The 19,105-nt window shown below is 45.4% G+C and overlaps 6 protein-coding genes across 9 annotated transcripts in view; 4 read left to right on the top strand and 2 right to left on the bottom strand.

Moving 5' to 3' along the window:
- The first annotated feature begins 168 nt into the window (after positions 1-168).
- On the top strand, positions 169-7,648 carry LOC6601921 (Golgi apparatus protein 1). 2 transcript variants are annotated; one of them, XM_026992789.1, is made up of 6 exons: positions 169-1,182; positions 1,238-2,447; positions 2,509-2,906; positions 3,040-3,408; positions 6,616-6,985; positions 7,049-7,648. In XM_026992789.1, the coding sequence occupies exons 1-6, from the start codon at positions 457-459 to the stop codon at positions 7,324-7,326; spliced, it is 3,351 nt and encodes a 1,116-aa protein (XP_026848590.1). In that variant the 5' UTR covers positions 169-456; the 3' UTR covers positions 7,327-7,648. The 2 variants fall into 2 exon arrangements, with proteins under 2 accessions (XP_026848590.1, XP_026848591.1); XM_026992790.1 differs by having other exon boundaries at positions 170-1,182; positions 2,509-2,894.
- LOC6601920 (glutactin) lies at positions 3,536-5,979 on the bottom strand. The gene is made up of 5 exons (XM_026992791.1): positions 5,494-5,979; positions 5,186-5,332; positions 4,472-5,123; positions 4,214-4,404; positions 3,536-4,138 (listed from the first exon to the last, which is right to left on the bottom strand). The coding sequence occupies exons 1-5, from the start codon at positions 5,749-5,751 to the stop codon at positions 3,707-3,709; spliced, it is 1,680 nt and encodes a 559-aa protein (XP_026848592.1). The 5' UTR covers positions 5,752-5,979; the 3' UTR covers positions 3,536-3,706.
- An 835-nt stretch (positions 7,649-8,483) lies between the features above and the next one.
- On the top strand, positions 8,484-11,335 carry LOC6601923 (nuclear hormone receptor HR78). 2 transcript variants are annotated; one of them, XM_002026809.2, is made up of 4 exons: positions 8,484-8,897; positions 8,967-9,257; positions 9,584-9,850; positions 9,934-11,335. In XM_002026809.2, exons 1-4 carry the CDS (start codon positions 8,858-8,860, stop codon positions 11,115-11,117), a joined length of 1,782 nt encoding a protein of 593 aa, XP_002026845.1. In that variant the 5' UTR covers positions 8,484-8,857; the 3' UTR covers positions 11,118-11,335. The 2 variants fall into 2 exon arrangements, with proteins under 2 accessions (XP_002026845.1, XP_026848504.1); XM_026992703.1 differs by having other exon boundaries at positions 8,967-9,263.
- Positions 11,275-12,123, bottom strand: LOC6601918 (protein PBDC1). Its single transcript, XM_002026808.2, has 3 exons — positions 12,040-12,123; positions 11,874-11,981; positions 11,275-11,808 (listed from the first exon to the last, which is right to left on the bottom strand). Exons 1-3 carry the CDS (start codon positions 12,049-12,051, stop codon positions 11,434-11,436), a joined length of 495 nt encoding a protein of 164 aa, XP_002026844.1. The 5' UTR covers positions 12,052-12,123; the 3' UTR covers positions 11,275-11,433.
- Positions 12,124-12,327: 204 nt separating this feature from the next.
- LOC6601819 lies at positions 12,328-13,318 on the top strand. Its single transcript, XM_002026807.2, has 2 exons — positions 12,328-12,454; positions 12,524-13,318. Exons 1-2 carry the CDS (start codon positions 12,328-12,330, stop codon positions 13,156-13,158), a joined length of 762 nt encoding a protein of 253 aa, XP_002026843.2. The 3' UTR covers positions 13,159-13,318.
- A 1,528-nt stretch (positions 13,319-14,846) lies between these two features.
- LOC6602401 (receptor-type guanylate cyclase Gyc76C) overlaps positions 14,847-19,105 on the top strand; it is a 44,578-nt gene continuing 40,319 nt past the window's right edge. The window contains exon 1 of one of the 2 annotated variants that reach the window (XM_026992717.1): positions 14,847-15,044. The gene's annotated coding sequence lies outside the window, so the exon portion shown is untranslated. Of the gene's footprint in view, positions 15,045-15,066; positions 15,121-19,105 lie in introns of those variants that run through there. The other variant, XM_026992718.1, reaches the window with a different exon arrangement.

The following is a 19,105-nucleotide window of genomic DNA, read 5'->3' as shown; positions in this document are numbered from 1 at the left end:
TCTTTTAACTAATACTCATGCTATAATTTACATAATTTTTACTTTGTTTAAATGATATCGATGAATCGCTGTCCAGCCGATAGTTATTCTGGTCATCGGTCACAAGTGAATTTGTTGCAAAAAGTTTGATATTAGCGTTAAAAATGCTGAATCAACAGTTTGCACAGGCTGTTTAATTCATAAAAGTGGACATTAGCCCGACCCAAAGGTTTTTTTGAAATATGATCAAGAAGTGAGAGCATTTCCAACCGGCCTTCTGTTTGTTTTTGTTGTTGTGGACCTAAGAACTCTACAAGATATTTCATGCCATTGCGAAGAGCAGCAGCGCGTCGAATTGCTGAATATTGCACATAGAGTCGCTTCGTTAGCTTACGCAAGCAACTTGCCAGTCGACCAGTTTCGATGACCAGTCGTTAAGCGCCAAAGACAGATCTTCCAGATACAAATAAACGCAAAATGAAACACTTGCTACTGGTGCTGTTGGCGGCGGCAGTAGCAGCAGCCGGCGATTCGTCCCGCCATCGCCGCGTCGCCATTGACGTGGACAATAAGAATGCGGGGGCCAGGGAAATGCACAGCATCATCGATTTGCCAGATTGCCAGGATTTGAAGAAATTCTGCACCCACCAGAAGTCCACCGACAATCTGTCCATGCTGGAGTGTGCCCTCACGTTCAGTTCCAGCCAACTGGAGGCTCTTCCCGAAACCTGCCAGCACGCCCTTTGGATGCAGCAGCGGCAGCTGCAGCTTCCCGCATGGATTGAAAACACACTCCTGCCCACATACTGCCCAGAGGAGCGGGCAAAGCTCGAGACCTGCCTGAACTCTGTGTACATGTGGAACTGCCTGGAGGAGCAGCGCCTGCAGCTCTCGCAGAGCAACACGTGCCAGCAGCATCTCCGGAGTGCCTACAATGCTCTGGGCCACGACTACACCAACGTGGATGAGTTCTACGTGGCCTGCAGCAGCCTCGTGGAGCACCACAAATGCGGCCGCCTGAATGTCGAGCACCTGCCGTCGCTTCTGTCCCAGCTTGGAACGGTGCAGTGCCTCCGGTCGACTGCTCAGAAGTCCACCATTGAGCCCACTTGCATGTCCGCCATGAATGCCATCGAACTGCAGCGCGGAATGCTCGAATTGTTCAGGATCTGCTCGGAGGACCTCGCTTCGCTCTGTTCACAGGTGAGGGGGAATTCTGTTTGTTTTGATCGGAGCCTCAGTAACACATTTTATTTAGGAGCAATCCGGAACGCCGGGAGCGTACAAGTGCCTGGTGCGGCACAAGAGCCATCCATCGATGACGGCTAACTGCGCGTCGCAGATCTCAAAGCGGGATCAACAGATGGGCCGCGACTACCGCGTCTCGCACGGCCTGGCCAAGGCCTGCAAGGATGACATCAAGCTGTATCACTGTCGCCGCGGTGTATCCGAAGATAAGCATGTGCGACTGGCCCAGATTCTGCTTTGTCTGGAGACTGTATCGAAGAACGGCACCAAGCTCGCGCCTTCCTGTCTGGTGGAGCTGACCGACCACCGCCGCATGCTGATGACAGACTACCAGCTGTCGCCGGAGCTGCTGAGTGACTGTGCCGATGACATACCCAAGTTCTGCCCGGAAGAGCACAAGGCCCAGCTGGTGAATGGCCTGTCCGGCACTGGCGGAGAGATTATCCACTGCCTGCTGGAGCATGTGAAGGCCAGGCGGCCGCAGAGGCGCGTCACGGCCCAATGTCAGCGCGCATTGGAGACTTTGATCAAGGTCAGCGATGCCGGCGAGGATTGGCGTGTGGACCCCGTGCTGAGGCGTGCCTGCAAGCCGGTGGTGGACGTGGCCTGCAAGGATGTGGAGGGTGGAGAAGCCCGGGTCATGACATGCCTCGTCGAACGCATCGGCACTCCCTCGATGCTGCCGGAGTGCGAGCAGGCCCTTCTCATCATCGAATACTTTGTGGCGCGCGACTTTAAGCTGGATCCGCAGCTGTACAAGCACTGCCGCGACGATGCCGTCAAGTATTGCCGGGCCAAGCGGCAGTGGGACGATGTACAGAACGTGCAAATGGATCCGGAGCGCGGCCCTATGATACTGCCCTGTCTGCATCGCATGGCCTTCAGCGAGGACGAGCAGCAGACGCTGCGGAAGGACTGCTTCAAGGAGGTCAAGCGGGTGATGCGCCAGCGAGCCATGTCCATGGACCTCATACCCGAGGTGGAGGACTATTGCCTGAACGATCTTTCGCTCTTCTGTGCGGAGTGCGTGGAGAAGGGCAGCGAAATGGAGTGCCTGCAGAAGAACATGGACCAGCTGCAGCCGGAGTGCAAAACGGTTGTGGTCAAATACACCGAGGAGGAAGCAGCTCATGTCGAACTGAACCCCGTCATAATGAACGTCTGCGGCGAGGCCATGCAGCAGCACTGCTCGGCCATTCTCAAGAGCGGCAAGGATAATGGTAAGCTGGAACGAATCGAAACCCTTTTTGCATCTGATTGAGTTCCGATCCTCTCGCATAGGCGACATGATGGACTGCCTTATAGCGCACAAAAACGACGCCGATCTGCGCAAAGATCTGCGCTGCCGTGCCGCCATCGAACACTTTCAGATAATCTCGCTGAAGAACTTTCATTTCACGACCAAATTCAAGGAGGCCTGCCGTCCATTTGTTCAGCGCTTCTGCTCCTCCAGCATCACCAAGAACGATGTGGTCGGCTGCCTCAGTGAGGTGATGCGCAACGATACAATCAAGGCGCAGCGCCACCAGATACCCAAGGAGTGCCGCCATCAGGTGAAGTCGCAGCTGTATCAGCAGAGGGAGAGCATCCAGCTGGATCCGAAGCTAGCGAATGCCTGCAAACGGGAACTGGAAGAGTTCTGTGGGGACCAAAAGGGTCCCGGTCAGGTGAATAAAAATGCAAGTTCTCTTAACCATCCTTAATCTATCCACAATCTATTAACACACACTCACCGGCACCCCACCGTCCAAGCCACACGAAGTTCAGCCCCAGAGCAGGCTCTGATTGCTTTCGACATCTCTTCTATTGCAGGCCTTGGAGTGCCTTATCAAGAAGACCCCCAGCTTGGGCAAGACCTGCCATCACGCCATATTCATGATCAAGAAATCAGAGCTGGGCGACAGCGGCACCGACTACACGCTCCTCAACACGTGCAAGGAAATGATCTACAAGTTCTGCCCGAGCACGGACTCCGCGAAGCTCCTGGACTGCCTCAAGACCTACAAGGATGACACGCAGTTCGACCAGCGCTGCCATCTGGTTGTGGTCAATCGCATGATCGAACAGAACACGGATTTCCGCTTTAATCCCTCGCTGCAGAGTGCCTGTGGCAAGAACATTGATAGCTACTGCTCCCATATTGTGGCCAGTGCGTTGCCCAACGAGGAGCTCAATGGAAAGGTGAGTGTTTCACGTCTTTATCCATCTCCCGGATCTCTATCTATGAAAGATACTCACCGAATTATTGACCATTGGAATAATGACCTTTGCTCGCGCCAGTCATGAAAAAAAAGCTGTGGGGCACAGGTTCTAAGATATAGCGCTCTATTTAGGAAAATTACTACGAGTATATATAGCCCTTATCTACCGTTCCACTAAATTTAGCACGCTTTGATAAGTATTATACCCAGAAATGGGAAAAGTAGCCGTCTTGCCTTTCCGTTCTCCCATCTAATTTATAATTCCCAAGTAACCCACCTTAAAAGTCCACATTCTCACGCTGCAGCCTCCCATTGTCGGGATCATCGATGGCCGACGTGAGAGTCTCCAGCAGATCCTCGCCTGTCGCTATGTTCAGAGCCAGCCGATTGTAGGGTCCACTGGGGCTAGACAGGGGTCGCAGTTCCTTGGGCCTGCCATCGATGGCAAACGAAGTCCACAATTCGACCATTTTCTGGGACATACGCGAGTCCTGCCCCACCAGGGGATGTGTGGCGAACAGATACAGATTCTCATTGGAATGGTGCACTCCCCCATTGAAGGGGTAGTGGTCGTTGCCGAACTCATAGCCAAACCGGGTGTACTTTCCCTCGTACTCGAAGCTGTACACGTAGACGGGAGCCGAGGGCTGCTGTGCGTAGAGTTTCGTGGCCAGCGCTATCACTGGCGACTTCATGTAGGCCGACGTAAGCTGTTTACGGAGGAGGGTAATGTGAAAATCATTCGGCTGAAAGGTTGAAAGGTTTTTCTTGTAGATCTGACTCACATCGAAGTAGGCGGGCAGCGCACCCTTGTGATCGTGACTGTTGAGGAGCTCTGGTGTGAAGAGCAAACGGTACAGCAGGTTGTCCGTGAGTCCGGTCCTATCATTGGCCATTCCCATGAGTCCCGCGGAGAACCCGCGCACCGTTAGGGCACTCACATTTGGAAGCTTTGCGGCAATCATATCGTAGTAGCCTACAAAAGCGATTCATTAGCTTGATCTCTACATCCATGTACTACATACTATATGTGCGCTACCCACTGGCCAGGATGAAGGAGCCATCGTGTTCCGTGAAGCCAGTGAGCAGTGGAATCTGCCGCTGGTAGGTTTTCACCAGCTCACTGGGATGCTGGGGCAGGATTCCCAGTAAATCGCCCACAACTGGAGAGAACGACTCCTCCTGGGTGGCCCTTAGGATGCTCGCGACCGAAGCGTTGCGCAAACAAACCCATAGCCGATCCTCCTGTTCGCATCCGGAGCAGAGCAGTTTCTCACAGATGCGTGTGGCCTGGGCACGGGGATCGCTATTGATGGCCCACCGGGCGAAGATCGAACCCGACTGGACAATGGCTCGTTTGAAGAGATGCTCTTCGGTGCGGGGACTCAACAGCAGGGCACTGGCCACCCCAGAGCCAGCGCTCTGGCCAAAGATGGTCACCTGCTGTGGGTCCCCACCGAACAGAGAGATATGTGTCTGCACCCACTGGAGGGCCAATAGGATATCCGCAATGGGCGCATTGCCGGGCATATCCTCCGTGAAGGTGCTCAGCCAGCCCAGGGCTCCCACTCGGTACTGAGGCACTACCAGGACCACATCCTTCTCCAGCAAGTAGTGGGGAGGATGATCCTCGGCAGAACCGTTGTAGTAGCCGCCGCCGTAGATGTAGAACATCACTGGCTGTCCGGCTGTCAGCTGAAAAAAGAGGGGAAAGACATCAGCCGATTCCTAGGCGTCATTTCTGTCATCTTACTCACATTTTTGGTGTACACGGAAACATTGAGACAGTCCTCCGTCTTAGCATCGGACGTCTGGCCATCCAAGTGCGTTATCACGGGACAGCGTTGCGCAAAGTGGAGGGCACTGGCGGTATGGGGCGACCAGCTCGAGCGCGGAACAGGTGGCTATCAGTCGGATGAGGGGAACAGTAATCATTAACAGCACCACGTCATATTAGGCATTAGCCTTATCTCTTGCCTCTATCAAGTCTTAATAGTCAATATGACTTGGCTGAACTGGAGGGCAGGCCACTCGGGCGACAGTCCAAAGACTGTTTTTGACTCACCCGAAAGCGCAGATCCCCCGCCGGTGACTCCGCAAATGGAATGCCGCGGAATTGCATAAATCTCTGATCTGTCAAAGCCGTCGCATCGAAATTGCCCAGCACCTTGCCCTGCCCGTTGGCCAATTCAACGGTCACCACCGCTGTGGACTCTTCAGCCCCCCCTTGTGCACCCACAAGGGAGACCAGCAGCCAACCGGCCAGTGCAGCGCTCACTAATCCGCAGAATGTTAACATCACGTATACGCCGCGGCTACGCATCAGAATGGACTGTGATGGGGGACTGATGTGGACTCGGCTCAACCGAGACGACCCACAAACGAGACGGAAACGAAGCCTCACGAGGCAACCAGCGAGTGCAGATACCCCCTCGGGCAGTGACGAGCCCACTAAACTGACTTTCCTTACAGTCTATTATGAGCCGTAATTGTGAAGTTTGTTCGACCGCATAAGCATCCGGGTTGAACAGATCATTCCCTTCGTTAATTGTTCTACTATTGTTATACATTTACACATGTTCAACAAGTGTTGTTGGTAGAAAAGAGTATCAAATTTCAAACAATTTCAATAGGGAACAAATTCCATTAAAAGTTTCGAGGTATTCTCTTTTCTTAGTTTCTGGGGACCGACTTAGTTAACCAAGGCATTGACTACGCCAAGTATGCAGCGGGTCAGAGATGTGTCACATATGTGAAGAATGAGCATTGAACCTCCGAACGAGCCCCCTGTCAACACCGCCGAAGATCAGATTTTTGCTGCCTCATGTAACATCTTGGTAATTGTATAATCTTTGATAGTAGATAACGTGAACCTGTGACCTACAGCCGTCTCTTATCTTTTTGATAGATACGTACTAGTAGTACGTTACGCGTCTTATTAAAAGTACAATGAACCTGAGTAGCGGGTATCGTATAGTCGAATATCGCGAGTACAGCGCTTTTAGTAGTTTAGCTTAAATCTAAGTTACGTGATCACTTGGAGTGGCAACAGTAATGGACTCTTTATCTGTGTCTTGCCTAATCAGACCCTTTCAATTGAAAGCACTCCACGATTATACGCTAATTGATGGCTCTAAATGTGCGAACTATTCTCAAATTGGGGTAATTCTTTTGTTTATTTTCATAGGTCATCCATTGCCTGAAAGATAAGTTTCGTCAATCGGCGCTGGATGAGCCCTGCGCCCAGGAGATGATCAAGATCCTGCAGGAGCAAGCGCTCAATTACAAGCTGAATCCATTGCTCCAGGTGTTTTGCAAATCGGAGATCCAGGAGCTGTGCAAAGCCAACATGGATGCTGATGAGCACGGCCAGGTGGCCGAGTGCCTGAAGACGGCCTTCCTGCAGAAGCAGATCATCAACAGGCAGTGCCAGATGGAGGTGGCCACCCTTATAGCCGAGGCCAAGGCCGATATTCATGTGGATCCCATACTGGAGACTGCGTGCACAGTGGATCTGCTGAGATATTGCTCCAAGGTCTCCAGCGGCAACGGACGCAGTGAGTAGAGTACAGGGCGTGTGCCAGATAAACTATCATTCTCTAATGATATCCATTCCAAAGAGCTAAATTGCCTGCGCACGCTGCTGAAGGATACGCCCAACTCCTTGGACACAGACTGCCGCGAGAAGCTGCAGCGACGCATCGAAATGTTCCACAATGCGGACGATACGCTGGCGCTGCCGCCGGAGGACATGCAACAGCTAGTGCAGCAAGTGGTCGCGTCGCCGGCCCGCAAATTCTTCCTTGTGATATTGATGAGCGTCACGGGCCTGATCTTTCTGACGGGCATCTTCCTGGGACGAGCAACCAAACGTGCAATGGGCTTAAAGAATAAATAGACTGTAGTTTGTGGGCATAGACCATGATAGTTGTAAGCGTGTGCGTGCCTGCCTGTGAGCTTAGCCCCGCTTGTTGTTCTCCATTTTGGGTTCCATTCCCTCATCCATTTATCCATCCGCCCCCCTACCACTCCATGCAGCCTGAATATTTGTGTAAGTGATTTGTGGCCTAATCGTTTTTAAGACCAAAAAAAAAAACCACATAAATTAATATTTTTTCACAACTAGGGAGTCTTATGTTTTATGTTATATATATGTAAAGAAAAATAGTCTTTTGTAATGATTTCTCTGTATATTAAAGTGTATTTTTGTAAATGAAGAACTCGTTTCAAAGTTCATTCATGCAACATTTTATATACCCTTTGGGAAAAAGTATATTATAGAATTTATGGACTGTAGTGCCTCAAAGCAACCAGTCTTGTATAAAATGGATTTATTTATCGGCTAAACTTGTGCGTGCACGTATAGAAGTCCTATCTAGCTAGTAATATTGAACAGTATATCAAAATAGAGGAAGATGATTTCTAATCAACCAGTTACTATTGAAATATACCCACGAAAATTCTGAACCTAAAGAGTTCAGCGCAGTTCAGGTAAAATATATCGAGTTTTATTAGATTTTTATCTGAAGAGAAAGGATAAACCCCAGATAAACTAAATTTAATCTCCTTTTTAAAATAGAGGGGCGTTAAGTGGGCTAAGTTCGTTTTTTCATCGGTATATTTTTAAAATGATATATATTGGTATATTTCCGAGCGTTCGACGGTCACACTGCTACTCTCTCCTGCAACAAAAAAATGAGTCGAAATTTTAAGTGGGCAATATATAAGGGTACGGCACAACGGGCAAAAACAGCCAAGGTAAATTGGAAGGCTCGTACGAACCTCACCTCGTGAGTGAGGACAATATACCTTGAACACAAAAAGCCCATGTTGTCTCCAAGGTATATTGAGCAACAGGGATAGATTTTACTTTGCATGCATTGCATTTTCTGGGCGGTTTTGCCCACTGTCCATACCCTCTTTTTCCTCCCATTATGTAGCCAACTTGTAGTTACCCTGTAGTTGCCGTGTAGTTTCTTTCTCTTTTAATTTCTGATTTCGCTTGCGTGTAAACATAATCATTATAATTTTTTCTATTGTTGCATTGGATAGGATATGGTGATAGCCGTTATAGCTGATGGTTGTAGAATCTGTAATAATACCTGTAATAAATTGAGCAAATGTAAACGAGTAAGGTTGGTGAATATTTGTGCTGCTGCCATTGGGCATTAAAAAACAGCTTCCGAAAGGCTAAAATGCCTCTAAAATCGTACAATTAACTAGCTAAATCGACTTAGCCAACGAAAGTGCTTGGTGTACTATATAAACATGGTGATAGCACCTGTTCAATAAGAATTTTCCAAGAGCCAAGTAAGCAAAATCCACTCATACGCACAAACACAGGCGTGGAAGAAACGGGTTCTAATAAAAATAGCTAACATCGCACCAATACCAACAAGCAACAGAGCAGCAGAGCAGCCAGCTTGCAAATGGAAGGCGTTAAGGTTGAGGCATTCATTAAAGCTGAAGGTGGGGACTCGACTCGACGTGCAGGCACCTTGAGAAGTATTATAATAAACGTTGCCCTCGCCATTACAGAACCCCGAGCGATGCCTTTGATTGGAAGTGGCAGTGGAGCAGCGGCTGCTGCTGCGGCCGCCGCGGCGGCCTCCCTCAGCGTGGAGCTGTGTCTGGTTTGCGGGGACCGTGCCTCGGGCCGCCACTACGGGGCCATTAGCTGCGAGGGCTGCAAGGGCTTCTTCAAGCGATCCATACGCAAGCAGCTGGGCTATCAGTGTCGCGGGGCAATGAACTGCGAGGTGACCAAGCACCATCGGAATCGTTGCCAGTTCTGTCGGCTGCAAAAGTGCTTGGCCAGCGGCATGCGAAGTGATTGTAATTTTCGTTTAAGTCGTCGTCTCAAGCAATAACCCAACGCATCTTTGGCTGGCCAAAGTCTACATACCCTTGCAAGAGCCATTAGCAATTAGCTATTAGCACAGTCCAAATTATCTCGCTCTGCAAGGGTATAAACGATGATCCCAACTAGCACACATACTAACCCCCAATGCACACTCACTTACGCACACACACATACACACACACACAGTCACCCTGCTGGAAAACTGCATCATCAACTGCACCGTTAGTCGACTTCTCGCTCTAATTAATTTCTATTTTTTCTCTCTTTCTCTTTCTGTCTCTCTTTTCTACAGCCGTTCAGCATGAGAGGAAACCGATTGTGGACAGGAAAGAGAGCCTGAATGCCTCTGTTGGCGGGGGCTCCTCCACATCGGGCAGCGGAGGGACATCCTCCAGCTATATATCCAGCAAGTCTGGCTACCAGCAGGCACGTGGCAAGCAGCACACTGTCAAGGCCGATACCGCGGCCACACCCCCCGTACCGAGTAATGCAGCAACGCCTTTCGGCCTGAATGACAATCTGTTTGGCCTGAATTTTGCCGAACTGACGCAGACGTTGAGTGAGTCTCTTCCAACCAGAACAAAACCTACCGCCAATTGGTGAGCAATGAAACTAATTGGTGTTTCTGTCTCGCTTTTCCAGTGTTTGCCACCCAACAGCAGCAGCAGCAACAACAGCAACAACAACAGCAGCAGCAACAGAGTGGAAGCTGTTCGCCAGACCTGCCCAAGGCAGAGGTAGACGACGATGATGATGACTCGATGGACAATAGCAGCACCTTGTGCCTGCAACTCTTGGCCAACAGTGCCAGCAACAATAACTCCCAGCACCTGAACTTTAATGCAGGGGAGCCGACAACGACACTTCCCACCACCGCCACACTGGGCCTCATCAAGAGCTCCCTGGATATGCGGGTGATCAACAAGGGTCTGCAGCTGCTGCAGCCCATCCAGCATCAGTTGGAGCGCATTGGGGGCCAGGGAACAAGCCTCAGTGTGAAGCCCGAATGCGATTCGGAGGCCGAGGACAGTGGCACCGAAGATGCCGTCGATCCCGAGCTGGAGCACATGGACCTGGACTTTGACTTTTGCAATCGCAGCGATCTTATGATAAATGAAGCGGTCTTCGATCAGGAGCTGTTCACCGATGCCCAGTGCGCCTTCCATGTGCAGCCGCCGACCTTGGTGCACTCCTATCTGAATATACACTATGTGTGCGAGACTGGATCTCGTATCATCTTCCTCACCATTCACACGCTGCGGAAGGTGCCCGTCTTCGAGCAGCTCGATTCGCACAGCCAGGTAAAGCTGCTGCGCAGCGCCTGGCCAGCTTTGATGGCCGTGGCCTTGGCCCAGTGCCAGGCTCAGCTGTCTGCCTCCACCATCATTGCTCAGTTCATCCAGAGCATTCGCCAGTTGGCGGACATTGATAAGTCAGAGCCGCTAAAGATATCCAAAATGGCCCATCTCACTCGCGCCCTGCACGACTTTGTCCAGGAGCTGCAGAGCCAGGAGGTGACAGACATGGAGTTTGGACTGCTCAGACTTATCCTGCTCTTCAATCCCTCGCTGCTGCAGCAGCGCAAGGAGCGACAACTGCGTGGCTATGTGAGGCGCGTTCAGTTGTATGCTTTGACCAGTTTGCGTCGCCAGGGCGGCGTCGGTGGTGAGGAGCGCTTCAATTCCCTGGTTGCCCGCCTGCTGCCGCTAAGCAGCCTCGACGCCGAGGCCATGGAGGAGCTATTTTTCGCCAATCTAGTGGGACAGATGCAGATGGAGGCCCTGATTCCATTCATCCTGATGACCAGCAACAGCATCGGACTATAGGGGGAGCAGGGGAAGAACACATGAAAGACTGAAGATGGACCAAGTGCGGGCAATACTTAGCAATTAGAGAGAAAACCCATAATAATATACCTATATATTTAATATATATGTACAACGTATATACACCTTAGCCTAAAACAAAAACAAAACCACCATATATGAGAAATTTGGGTTTATTTTTTGTTTTTTCTGAATTAAAATGAATCAATTCCCAAGAACATCTTAAGATGCATTTATTGCCTAGAAGTATTCGAATTCCGAATAACAATTACCTTTCGCGTGATCCAAAACTTAGAGACTAATCGTAGCTGAAGGCTCACTGGGTTTCTGTCCTGTCCTCTTGGGTGGTCTTCTTGGCAGGCTTATGTTTCGCGTGAACCTCGTCGTTGAGTCCCTCCCGATTGCGGGCTATCTCTATGGCCAGGAACTGTACGCGAAACACAAAAATGGAATTGTCCGGGCTAAACTCTTTGCTGGCATCGGCTCTCATTAGGGTCCCATAGGAGTAGTCATCCATTTTGTTGAATTTTTCGGCGAATTCACGCCACTTTAGCTTCCCTACAGCGGACTTTAGTACGTCATCTGTGAGCAGACCCACTTTGAGATCGGGAAAGTCCTGACGAAAGGTTTCATAGATCTGATCGTCATAGGGCGTCAGACGTAGCTGAGAGGGATGGACACTGGTAAGAAGCTAGAACGATTTGGCGAATCAGTAATAATTGTTAATTGCATTTGGAAATCGCTTTGGAAGCTTACATTGAAATGAACCTCGGCGTGTTCCAGAGCTTTAGCGGCCCACATTTCCTCCACCATCGAATCGTTGCCAAACTCCTCTGCTGGCCTGGACAGCATCGAAGCTCCGTGCTAACCATTGGAAATACTTTAATTAAGACCTGCCCATAGTATCTATACCCAGACATACCATCATCTCCATTCTGAATAGCAGATATATCAAAAAATAGCCGAAAAAACTTTAAAAAATCAGCACGTTTCCTTTATTTAGCGGAGAGTGTGGCCAGCCCATGCTTAAGTGGAGAATGCCTGGTAACACCTACTGAAGTAAAAAAACAACATAACCTGTGTGACCATACCGTTTTTTAAAATTCCACTTTTGACTCTCGTTCAATTTGATTTTTATTTCATTTCATTCTCCATTATATTATAAACGTTCGAGTCACGTAACAATTCTCATACAAAATTTAATACAAACATGTTTGATCAAATAAATACTCTGTTCCTGTTGGCGTTGGCCTTCACCGCCTGGATTATTTGCTGTTATTATCATGCAATTGAGGAGCAGGAACACGCTTATGACTTCAAGTTGGAGCTGTACACAGGTGAGCAGGAGCGAATACCGACCGAATATATCCTTGTCTATATCTATTTAAACATATGCTGCTTTCTAGAACACCCTGGTTTTGAAAATAAGCTATTGAATAGCGGATTCCCCTCGACAAGTGTTTCACCATCTTTTTTCACCTTTGAAATGATAGGCACCCTTCTCATCGGCATATGTCTCACATATTTCTTGTTCAAGGTGTTGAAGGTTGTGTGGGCGCGGGCACAACAGTTTTGGCAAGGCAAGGAGCAGAAGGAGCAGAAGGAGCAGGAGGAGATCAGTCTGCAGGACAGTCCTCAGGACGATCTGGAGGCCAGTTCTGTTAACGAACAGTTGTGGGAGCAAATAAAGCTCTTGCGGGAGAGACATCAGATAATGAGTGATCTGCTGAAGCAGGTGAAGAGCAGTGGTATCTTTAACCTACAGAGCAGTGCCTCCTTAGAGCCACAGATCCCAGGCAGTGGATGTTTGGCGCTACAGACCCGTGGCTCTCTGGAGCTCCAGCCCCTGTTCAGCAGCACCATCGACAGCGAAGAGCACATCCAGACAGAGTCCGTCAACTTGGAGGTGGTCCGCCAGTCGAGGGCGTACGCACGTAAACCGAGTGTTTTCCTCCCGGTGTCTGATAATTGCATTACCGGATCCATGCACGGCCCCCTGGTAGAACGCAGCACTGGCACAGTGGCCCTGCCCCCGTTATAAATACTCGGATGTCTGAAAGAGCCCGATCTAAATTTAAAAATATTGCACCAATTTAAATGTCGCGCCCTTAAGACGGCTTGCAGCACAGTTATATGTCCCTGTTGTGATGTTTGTATTGCGTGTCCCAACCAAATATATTCTTTCCCTGCGTTCACAAATAGCTTAGGTCGCTGTAAAAATCCATGAACTCCTATGTTAACTTAAAAGCTGGTAGCTTGAACACCACCAGCAATACGCTGCGTTACAAGTTTGTGAGCTACCTTGCATACATACATGTGCGTAAAAAAAACACCCCACAAGAGCCATCATTTTTTGATTAACGTAACAATCTTGCGCTTAAAAATCTCAACCTCCAGTCTAAAAATACGAAATGAATTAATGTATTTTATGAAATATGTATACAATATCAATATTCAATTTTCCCGCTCGATACTGTCGATAGGGAACCGAAACAATTGATGGTCGGCTAATTCATAATTCTGGTATCGATAGCACTATCGAAACATCAATGTTTGCGGACAACGAAGTTTTCGATGCTTTGAGAGAAATATATCGATGACACATCGTTGCCATTCAAATTTACGCTTGAAATGAACCCACTGGGGGATAAACAGAACAAAATGTTTTCAAAAAGATTATTTGGGATTTAAATATTCATCTATGGGATAAAGCTAGGTGGGCAAAGCTGGAGACTCTATATAGCTTGAAATATTAGATTTGGCAATACCCGGTTCACCACAAATGAGTCCCATTCCAGACAAACATGTTGCTAATTCCATGCACACATACCCTGGGGGAAATGGATGTTATAGAGTTGTGAATATGTTTGTCATCCCAGACAAAAACAATATATTTTCAATATATTTTAATATTATATTTTAATATATTTTAAAGCTTATTGTCTTCTTGTAGGGACCAAGAATAGGTATCATGATCGAGATCATATACTCATCACTCATCATATGCATGAATATGTTTAAAAAATGTCAATTTGAGAAAAGGTCTTTATTAGTTAGGTTTTATCTGCCTATCAATATATATACTTTCATATAAGATTAACAAAATAGGGTAAACTACGGCTTATACGCAATATAGCGACTCTTTTTTTGTTTAACTTTTTCGTTTAAACCTTTTTTTACAATAAATACAATAAAAGCAAGGATTAAAAACTATCCAATCTTGTAGAAAATTTATTCATCAATAGGATAAAACTATGTGGGCATTGCTGAGAGATTTAGTTAGTCAGCATTATTCAGTGGAATATCAAAATTGAGCAATTTCCTTTTTCGTTTGTTTTGTTTTCGCTACTTGTTTTTTGTTTGACTTATTTCGATAAATCCTCATTTTACGGAAAATCCAATAAAAGCAAGTATTAAAAAGACACCAGTTAAATAAAAAATTGATTCATCAATCGTATAAATTGATGATGGCATGGCTAAATGTTCTATACAGTTAGTAATATTCGTCGGAATATCAAAAACGAGGAATATGTAAAATATAACTTGAATTCGTCAGTATATTTACGGTATATTTTGAAAATGAGACGGTATGTTTCGGTATATTTCTGAGGGTCGGGCGGTATATTTTATCGATAAATCCGCGGTCACACTGCAGTAAACACTTTGGCGCCCGGCGCCCCAAACCCCCAAACCCCCAAAACTCGTGAACGTGTTGACATGCTTCGGCCGGCCGCGGAAAATCGAGCAACCGAAAGCCAGTGCAGAATTTTTTTAGTGAATTCGGAAATGTCCAGAAATCCCAACACATGTCCACATTGATGTATTTAAAAAAATAATGTATATAAAACTTGCCTAAATCTTTCTTGGCCGCGACAAACGAAACAACGGTTAAAACGTTGGTGCATTTAACTCTCAGTGAAAATAGCGGTAAATTCGAAAATCAATCTGCGAAAATGACAAGAAATGATCTTCATAAAATACTGAATCTTTTACTGACCAAAATGTAAGTTAACGTACCCAATTCCATTGAGCTCTTATACGAGTTGTAAACAATCTTTGGTTTTCCAAAACGAAAACAATTTCAATCTTGGGCCTCCGCCTAATTGATTTCTAAGATGTACAATCTCAAGCGCCCCCGCCGCAATCCCATTCTTTGACACTCGCCTAAATGGAAAACCAATGTTTGCCCACACCCGGCTTCTCATAAACAATCTCACTCCCGGCTTTCTGCAGATCCTGCACTTTAGGCCTTTTACAGTTCTCTCTTTGGATGACGAAATCTAATACTCGGGATGGCGAAATCAATTGAAATGTTTATAGAAAAACGATTCCCGAAAGGGATCAACGATGCAAAGATCAGAAAGTTCAAATCAGTCTTGATCCAGCAGCGACACCGCAAAGTCTAGCTAAATATTAAGATCGCGCAATCCCTTGGCCCGGAATTCCTTTGTGACCCTCTACTTAAATCTATATCAGTGAAGTTCGAAGTAAAATAAAAACTTTTTAAAAACACAATCCGCTACCGCAGTTGTTTAATTGGCGCCCAACGTGGGGCGACGTTGTCTAAAAAGCACCGAATGATAAAAGTGTTGCGTCGTGCCGAAACCCGAAGGACAATTAATTAATGGAATAAATCCTTCAAAATTAAAAACGCGGAGTGACTGTGTGATATAGATAAAAAAAAGTGAGATAAAAAGGAAACAAACCGGAGCTTAGGGTGTGCAAAAACAAATACAAATACAAATACAAATACAAATACAAATACAAATACAAATACAACGCAAAATACAAATAAAACAAAAAGCTAATCAAGGCAATTCGTAAATACAAAAAAAACCAAAGAAACCCAAAGTTTTTAAAAAAACAAAACCAACAAAACCGACAAAACCAAAATACAAAGAAAGTGAAACGATCAGCGAAGCCAAAGAAGGAAGACCCCCAGAAGACCCAGCTGAGCAAAGAAATTTAAGAAGGAAGACCCGTTCGAAGATCTGCCAAACTAAGAAGGACGACCCCTACCGGATATTTCGTGAGCAAGAGTTGTATTAATAAATATATAAGTTCAATTAGGATATATAAGATTATAAAAACTAACATATAAGAAAAATTAAAAGTGGATCAGCTAACTTTAGATTTTGAAAAACTAAAAATGATTAACTCTCAAGCAAGGACCGATCTCACAGCAGATCTGGTCAAACAATTGATAGCACTTCAAATTTCACAAGTACAAGAGCAAATTGTAAATTTAAAACAACAAATAGAAACTAAATCCGATCAGGTATCGGATTATCAGGCAGAAACAATAGACGAGACAATAAGAGACGACACCACATTGAAGGTAATAGAATCCCTACCAATTTTTAATGGTGGATTAAACCAATATGTAGGATGGAGGGAAGCTGCAGAAACTGCAGTGAAGTTATATAAGAAAGGAAGTAAGCAATATTATATTGCATTAACAATTTTGAGAAACAAAATAACAGGACCAGCACATGACGCACTGACCAACCACGGGACAGTTCTAAATTTTGATGCCATACTTTCACGGCTTGACTTTGTTTACAGTGACAAGAGACCTATTTACATAATAGAACAGGAATTAAGCGTTCTCCGACAAGGGAACCTTTCAATTATAGATTTCTATAACGAGGTTAACAAGAAAATGACCTTGTTAATAAATAAGACAATAATGACTCACGGAAAGGACAGTGAGATCACCAAGGAATCAAATAAAAAAATTAGAGACAATGCCTTACGCATTTTTGTCACTGGCCTAAACGGCGGCATTGCTGAAATCCTATTTTCATTGAATCCCCCAGATTTACCGAATGCCTTAGCAAAGGTACAGGAATTGCAATCTAATAACATTCGGGCCCAATTTGCCTACCAATTCAGCGGTCCCAGAAATTCAGGGAATAATAATTTTAATACCTTAAGATTCAACCAACGACAACCTAGGACTAACAGTTCACCATTCGACCAAAAAAGGGATTTGCAGAGGAATAACATGTCTTGGGGACAACCCTATTTCTTGGGTAATAGACAACAAAATCAGGCCCCAGAACCAATGGAGGTAGACGAATCTATACAAATCCGGAACCGACAGAACAGCAATCAATTCAGGGGAAATAATAACAATAGAAATTATCGGGAGAATACTAACGGTTATTTTAGGAGAAATAATAACAATTATAGCCAAGCCCAGCATTTTAGGGCAAACGTAGTCCCGAATAATCAGTCTAACGACAATCCAGCGCAGAAACGAAAACTAAACGAAATGTCGGAACAACCGGCTAATAAAGCAATGAGGATAAATAACATTGAGGAGGATCATTTTTTAGATCAGCCCCCGAAGTAGGTCTGCCCTACCTAAAAAGAGTAGACAAAAAAATAAACAGAGAATTAAAAGTTTTGATAGATACGGGAGCAACTTCCTGTTATATAAAAAAAGGAATTTACGACAATAAAAATGAATTACCAATCTATAAGAAAGTTGCTACAGTGAATGGGTTTTCAATAATTAAATATTTCCATAATATAACAATTTTCAACACAAAGCAAGTGTTTTATGAAATAGATGGAATGGAGGCAGATTTACTAATAGGATTTAACCTATTAAAGAAAATCGGAGCGGTTATTGATACAGGAAAGGGGACTTTAAGTTATAAAGACAATGAGGAGAAACTAATATATGACGAGGTCCTTTCTTTAAACAAATTAACCTTTATAGAAGGAAAAACCATCCTTCCGTTGAAGGAATATATAATAAAAAAATATTTTGAAGAAGAAAAAGAAATGAAAAGCGATTCAGTAAAGGTAGAAGGAAGTTTATATAGCTTGGGATCAAAAAATCCTGAGCACGCCGACGAAGAATTATCCGTCAATAGTTTGGGATTCAAATATCCTGAGCCCGCCGTCGTTGAATTATCCGACATCCAAAGTTTTAATAGTTTGGGATTAAAATATCCTGAGCACGCCGTCGTTGAATTATCCGACACTAAAAGTTCGAATAGTTTGGGATTAAAGAATCCTGAACACGCCGTCGTTGAATTATCCGACAATAAACAATTTAAAAGTTTGGGATGCAAAAATCCTGAACGCGCCGTCGTAGAAATATCCGACATTCAAAATTATGCAAATTCTGAATTGAAAAAAATGAAATTGTATAACACAATAACCTACAAAGAGGACAATTTAGAAAATCTCAGAGAGAAAATGGTATCTATCATCGAAGAAGACCATGCCAATATAAATTTACAGTTACCGTTCAGAACGGATATAAAAGGAGAGATTAACACTGAACACGATAGACCGGTATATGGCAAGCAGTATCCATACGCTTATTCGGTTAACGATTTCGTTAATAACGAAATAAGTAAAATGTTAGATGAAGGTATAATCAGACCTAGTAAAAGCCCATATAATTCACCGGTAATAGTAGTACCAAAGAAGGGAGTAAATGAGGACGGAACTCCTAAGCATAGATTAGTAATAGACTTTAAGAAACTTAATGAAAACACTATACCGGATAGATACCCTATGCAAGATCCTTCAGTAATCCTTGCCAATTTAGGTAAAGCGAAATATTTCTCGGCCATTGACTTAGAGTCAGGTTTCTATCAGATTTTAATGAGGGAATCAGATATTGAAAAAACATCTTTTTCCATAAATAACGGCAAATATGAATTTCTAAGAATGCCTATGGGATTGACGAACGCTCCCAGAATTTTCCAAAGGGCAATGGACGATATACTTAGAGAACAAGTTGGGAAAACTTGTCACGTTTATATGGACGATATAATAATATTTTCAAAAACTATAGAACAACATTATAAAGATCTAATTCATATAATTCAGATATTGCAAAACGCTAACATGAAAATTTCACTTGAAAAGTCTAAATTCTTTCAATTGGAAACCAAATTTCTGGGATACATTGTTTCCCAAAATATCATTAAAACAGATCCAGACAAAATCTCCACAATACA

Source organism: Drosophila persimilis, unplaced genomic scaffold, assembly GCF_003286085.1.
Source record: "Drosophila persimilis strain 14011-0111.01,24,50 unplaced genomic scaffold, DperRS2 tig00000780-arrow-arrow-pilon, whole genome shotgun sequence".
Taxonomy (NCBI): domain Eukaryota; kingdom Metazoa; phylum Arthropoda; class Insecta; order Diptera; family Drosophilidae; genus Drosophila; species Drosophila persimilis.
The sequence above is the reverse complement of the archived record's forward strand: the minus strand, read 5'-3'. Positions and strand labels throughout refer to the sequence as shown.